Source organism: Apteryx rowi, unplaced genomic scaffold, assembly GCF_003343035.1.
Source record: "Apteryx rowi isolate R43461 unplaced genomic scaffold, aptRow1 scaffold_1088, whole genome shotgun sequence".
Taxonomy (NCBI): domain Eukaryota; kingdom Metazoa; phylum Chordata; class Aves; order Apterygiformes; family Apterygidae; genus Apteryx; species Apteryx rowi.
Window position 1 is genome coordinate 112,843 of NW_020447295.1, and position 6,000 is coordinate 118,842.

Sequence of the window (6,000 nt, forward strand, 5' to 3'; positions counted from 1 at the left end):
GAAGGATTTCTAGCCCTCTTTTGAAAGATTGCAAAGAAAAATAATGATGACAATACTCCTGGTTACTGCTAATGACAAGATGATGCACGCAAGTGAGGAGAGCAAGATGGAAAAAGCTCTGCATCCTCAGGCCACTTGTTGCAAACCAAGCTCTGCATGTTCTGACAAGAGTGAACACAGCATTAGAGGGACAGCAGAAGTTTGAATACCCTGGAGAACTGAAAGGGTAAGCTGTCCAACAGATGACAGCACTGTCATTTCTGTCCTGCTAAATTTATTATTCACTACATGAAGCTGGAGTTCTACAGTAGTCAACGTTTGGCAATGCACAGTGATACATTTGTATGCTCCCAGGAGCCCAACATAAATACACTTATTGGCATTTCCATGCTTTTGGCTACTTTCAGACCTTTCACTTTCCCACGGCACGAACGTGCTTTTGGGATCCTACCGGAACAGGAGGTGAACAAGTAAACTAGCACTCACAGATCATCTTAGTTCCACAGGGAATTCCACCCCCAAAGCAAGGGCACGTGTGTCTTGCAGTGCTTCAAGAGCACAAATGTTTATTCGGAAAGTAGCGTTCTCTCCAGAGGGTCAGACATGAAACTTTTCTCCATTTGGTGCCTCACGCACAAACTCAAATCCAAGGAGGAAAATGCACTTTCGGCGCAGGCCCGGAAAGACACGTTTGTAGCATACCTGCCCTCGCTTGGGTGCGTGCATATACACGCCGAGATAAAGCCCCAGTGACTGGGAGAAAGCCAGTCGCAGTCGGTGCCCGGTCCCAGCCGCAAGCCGCAGGTCCCTGCTGACCGGCATGAACTCCAGAAGGTCTGCAACCATCAGGCACATTTGATCCTGCCCAAAATAAAGGTATCAGACAAGTAGCATAGGAAAACTCCGGATTGAAGCGGATGGGCAGGTTCTCAATCTTCCCCCCTTCCCTTCCACTACTTTCACTCTGTCCCTCTCTCCCCCCCCCCACCTTCTCCCTCATTAGTCAGATTAGCACTTGTTGCATGGAGCGGGGGCCAGCATGGTGAGGACCGCAACACGCACACAAACAGAAGAGCTTCCTTGTTTCCAGAGTAGGAAGTTTTATACGCGGAAGTCACTCCTACGAAAACATGAATAAGGTACCAAGACAGTGGCCGTCGAGAAACCACTCAGTGTTGAAGCTATAGCCCCTGCTTTCAGAGAACCAGGGGATTCTGGATTTGGTGGCCGTCTCTCCCTCTCCATCATCTCCCATTCCCTTCCTCTCCATTTGATCCTCAATACCGAGAGACTGGTCTCTCCCAATACCACACCAGCCTGGTTTAAGAGCTAGCACATCACCTTTGGTGCTCCTCTGAGCTGCTTTCTGAGGAGCAGCACGTGCAAAGTCTGCACAGACCTTTCCCTAAGGAGGCAAGCAAAGCATCCGTGCATGTACCTGAATCATTCTTTAGCGCTGCTTAGCTTTCCCCATCTCGCCCATGCTCTCTCCCACCGAGCACGGGCCTTGAAAGTACAGGCATGTACAACAAAGCTTCCCTCTCCCTCCCTTAACACACGCGCACATTCCAGCGCAGATGAGCCATGAAAGCAGTTGCGTCCGGTTGATTAACTTTGGCACTGATATTTGGAGCAAGTGGCATTCAGCTAGCCGAGGCTTTTATTAACTTCTTGTTGACAAGGAGCCATGTTACAGAGATGCTCTTATTACCTCTAAAACAACAGAAAATCCATTCGGCATGCTTTCTCATCCCTTGAAGTGCTCCTGCCTGCCTTCCTGAACGCTCTCGTGAGTTTGCAGATAAGCTGCTAATACTATGCTCTGCCTTATGTAAAAGGCTTTGCCGTACAGAAAACTCATCTATTTTCCAAGTAGAACTACAAACACAAGCTACGATAATCTCCACAGATTGCCCAAATCCCAGCGAGTAGAAGTTGACCAGAAGACAATTTAACACCGGATCAAATCTAYGCTAACCAAGCAGCCTTCGTTTCTCAAGCCTCTAAGCGTCACCCAAGCAGCAAACAACCGGCAACGGAAGATGTTACTCCCTGAACCCAGGCCTCACCCACCTTGTAGGACCACATTCTAAGTTTATGGTCCTGGCAGAGAGCAAAGAGAAAGGCATCATGATCTAGGCAGTGAACAGAGAGGCTGATCGGCAGGTCTGATGGGCCACAGTCACCTCTGAAAATACAAGTATTATTTCAAAGGATTAAAGGAAAAATCAAGGGTACTGCATAGATCCAAGACACATGGTTTCTATCACGCTGCATTTAAAATAAGGTAAAAAAAAGGCAGTGGTCTCAGACCACAAGGAAAGAGGCAAAGGACAGTGCAGCTGCGACAGTGATATACATGAGGGATACAAAACACTCATTTCTTCAGTATCGCAAAGTGCCCCTGCCCGTTCTAAGAGCGCAGATGCAGGTGGACGAGCAATGCGCTAACACAGCAGCGTTTCAGAGGCGGGCTGTGTTGCTCAGTGTCCGAGGCGCAGAGGATCCCACCCCACTGATAACGCCCAAAACCTGGATGAACGCACCTTTGAAACAACCACGACACCTTGGAGTTAAAAATCCAGATGGAAGCACTGCTATGACCAGCCCCAACCAATGCACCACTGACGGTCCAAGTCAAGGTGCTGGGGGACTTGCTCCAATTTTCGGATAACAATACAGCAGGGCTTAGAATTTGTTTTTGCACTCTTAGGCACCATAACAATTACAGCCCAAAATTGAGCCCCACAGGCACACAGCATGTCTGGCATCATCTACACATAACATGAACCGATCAGCAGCGAGCCTGGCACTTCAGAACAAGGACAGCAACGTACAACCGTTGCAATCCTTAATCTGCCCTGGCTGTGAGCCATATCCTGAGTAAATCCTCAGAGCCCAATTACTAGATGTAATATATTCATAGACGTGGACACACAGAACCAGCAGGACCCCAAAAAGATGAACTAATCCAGCCCTGAAGTCCCAACTTCAGCGCCGTGCTGGATCCGGTGACCAAGTTACTTAACCTTTTTGACAAAGTATTTACAGATGCTGACTTCTTTGTATTTATCTTTGACTTCAGCTAGAAACACTAAGGGCCTCCATATGAGGGAATAATAATAATAATAATAAAAAAAATTTTTCCATTTATTTGTCACCAAACACTAACCTGATGGCAGTTGGCATCCAACCAGTAAGGAAACGCTGCACCACTGAGCTCTGTTTCAGTTCCACAATTGAAACTGTTCCTTTCAAAATAAAAAGCAATATTAAAAAACACATTGAGTATTTGTTAACAAGAGAATTTACTTCCACCAACAAGGGACTTCGTAGACCTGATGCAGAAGGGCGTGTGTGCACGCACGCACATGTGTGTAGCAAAATTATAAGACACACAGGATAAAAATCAGAAACAGCTGAAGCTCAAAGCCTAAACAGGGATATTACTGGACAGGCTAAGATGCACCAGCACAACTGCAAAGACCACAGTGACACACACACAGCATATCCTAAAACATATCCCGTGTGGAATGGGTGTTTCTGTCCAGGCAAGGCTATTTGTTAGCGTGCAGGACAACACTAAACTGCGCTTCATAAAGATACGGATTTGCAGACACAGCCTGGTCCCACTCCTTACCAGGTGCGTCGTGAGGAGGCAGCTTAAGGACAAAGATTCCTCCCGAAGCAGAAGGCAGAGCAAAGAGAGCCTCTCCCTCGCTGCTAAGCCAAGCCGCCGAGGCAACAGAATTAGACGCTAGGCCTGGCACGCTGGGAATCACGTAGTAATTTGAAGGATCTCTGAAGTTGATTTTGCCAATATCTGTAAACACGGACTGCATTTGGCTCTCCGTTATCAGCTCCTGGAAATGGGAAACAGAGAAACGAGTACAAATCCTGAGCACGGATACGCAGCCATGGAAAAACAACCAAACGCAGGTGGAACAACAGTTGCAACTCTGCTACTYTATAAAAAGGATCTTTCTGGTAAGAACTCTCTGGTCACTACCACTTTTTGTTTTCCTCACTTTTAACCCATGACCTTTAAGGGCAGATATCAAAGGGATTTAAAACAYGTAATTTTCTAGCAGAATGCTCTCTCCCTCCCTCACATAAGCTAACATCCCCAAAGGAGTCCTCTAGTCCCGCTTCTATCAGCTGCTTTGAGAGAGCTCATAACAAAACATCGGTAACAGGTCCCAGAAAGCAAGCAGCTCTGCAAAAGCACAGCATCACYGCTTGGAAACGCTGGTTTGAACCCTAAAAGCAAGAGATGATAATTTCTCCAAGAGACACCTAGACAGAGGCATGAGGAAAAAAGGTCCCATCAGAGAGATATATGTAATGTAGTTTTTGCATAAGATCCATCTTCCACATGAAACAAAAAAAGATTATACACCTCACTATTTATACAGGACAAGTTACACACCCACCCAAGCCTTCTTTCTCCGAACTGCTCAGTTCCTACCTCCAAACACTATTTTGTCCCGGGTTGCGATGCCTGGCCTAAGAACTGCAAAGAGCAAATACAACATCACAACAAATACACGCAACAACCATAGCCAAAGGCAAGAATGCGACTAGAGACAAGAAGGATGAGGAGCTTGCCAGAGTGAGACCAAGCCACTGTAAATATGGAAACGCTGTAAATCTTATTCTGATGGCCACCGACTCATCCATACATGCAGTCTGACTAAATTCAGTTCTGCATGAAGTGAGAGATTTCCAGATTTTTCCTCCAAACTGACAGATACTTCTTCCAGCAGTTTTCAATTCCACATAGAGATCTACCTTGCACTGATGAACAAACCTGCTGCATTTGGCCAAAAATTAGAGGACGCGTGAGTTTAGCAGTTTATAACAATTAAAAAGCAGCTTAACTAGGAAAGTTAGCAGGTCATTTGAGTAAGAAATTAAGCCACAAAGTTTCCCATGAAACTAAAGAGAGGCCCCTAAACTGACACTCCAGCTCTATGCCTCTGGAAACACCAGACAGTTCCAGCGCAGGATATAAATCCTGCTCACACAGCTACGAAACAATCTGCTAAGAAGGAATATTCAAGTTCCCATGGATCTGTGTGTCCAACTCCAAAAGGCACAGGAAGAGCTCTGCTTTGTATTCGTTAGCAATTCAGCGTAAATGTTTCTATACCCAGTCAGCCCACAGGACACAGGCATGATGACTGCAATATAGTATTACCAGGTTTGCAGGAAGCCCAGCAACAGCGCTGGAAGTACCACCACGTCCCCATCTTGATGGGAAACACCCTGAAGTCTCTGCTATCTTGCAACTCATTTAGGTGCTCTCCTGAGGGCTCTGCCTACTTGGAGRACTGAGGTGGGTGCCTGGCACGGCAGGAGGTCAGGCAGGAGGTCCTGGAAGCACCTGCATGTCACGCCTATGCACAGGAYCCCCGGGAGAGGCAGGTGCCGGTACTCACGCTGCGGTACATGCGGGCAGGGTGCGGCAGGAGCAGGCGGTGCACGGTCTGCGCGGTGGCGAGAAGGATGACGAGGTGGCTCTGCACCTCGCACACGTGCACGCCGCCGGGGAGCAGCGGGCAGCCCTGGATGCGGAGCCGCACCGCGTTGTTGAGGAGGTTGATGTCCAGCGACTCCTCCACCAGCTCCACCGCATCCCCCGACGTGGTCCTGTGGGCAGAGCAGAGCGGGCACGGCGGGAGGCGCGGGGGCCCAGCCGGGGGGACGGGAGAGGCCCAGGCCCAGGCCCAGGCCGAGACGGTGCCGGTGCCGGCGGCGGGGTCGGGCCCGGGCCCACTCACCAGTGTATGAAGCGGTTCCTGGTGACGGCGGCGAGCTGGGAGCTCTCCTGGTAGCAGAAGCCGCCGGCGCTGTCGCCGTAGCGGCCGGCGGGGGCCGGGGCGATGCCCGGCGGGCTGAACGCCACCTCCCGCACCCGCCGCGGCGGGCCCCGCGCCGCCCCGCTCAGCTCCAGGCAGCTCCGCTCCGCCAGCGCCGCCGCCATCTTCCGCCGCCGCC

At 49.5% G+C, this 6,000-nt stretch overlaps 1 protein-coding gene across 3 annotated transcripts in view; it reads right to left on the reverse strand.

Moving 5' to 3' along the window:
- The window catches only part of NUP160 (nucleoporin 160), a 30,525-nt gene extending 24,539 nt beyond the window's left edge, over positions 1-5,986 (reverse strand). For 2 of the 3 annotated variants that reach the window (XM_026071939.1, XM_026071948.1), the window contains exons 1-6: positions 5,784-5,986; positions 5,442-5,652; positions 3,641-3,863; positions 3,173-3,251; positions 2,074-2,188; positions 703-861 (exon numbers count right to left, since the gene is read on the reverse strand). In XM_026071939.1, the coding sequence (XP_025927724.1) occupies positions 703-861; positions 2,074-2,188; positions 3,173-3,251; positions 3,641-3,863; positions 5,442-5,652; positions 5,784-5,986 (990 nt within the window). Of the gene's footprint in view, positions 1-702; positions 862-2,073; positions 2,189-3,172; positions 3,252-3,640; positions 3,864-5,200; positions 5,415-5,441; positions 5,653-5,783 lie in introns of those variants that run through there. The other variant, XM_026071940.1, reaches the window with a different exon arrangement.
- Positions 5,987-6,000: the final 14 nt, after the last annotated feature.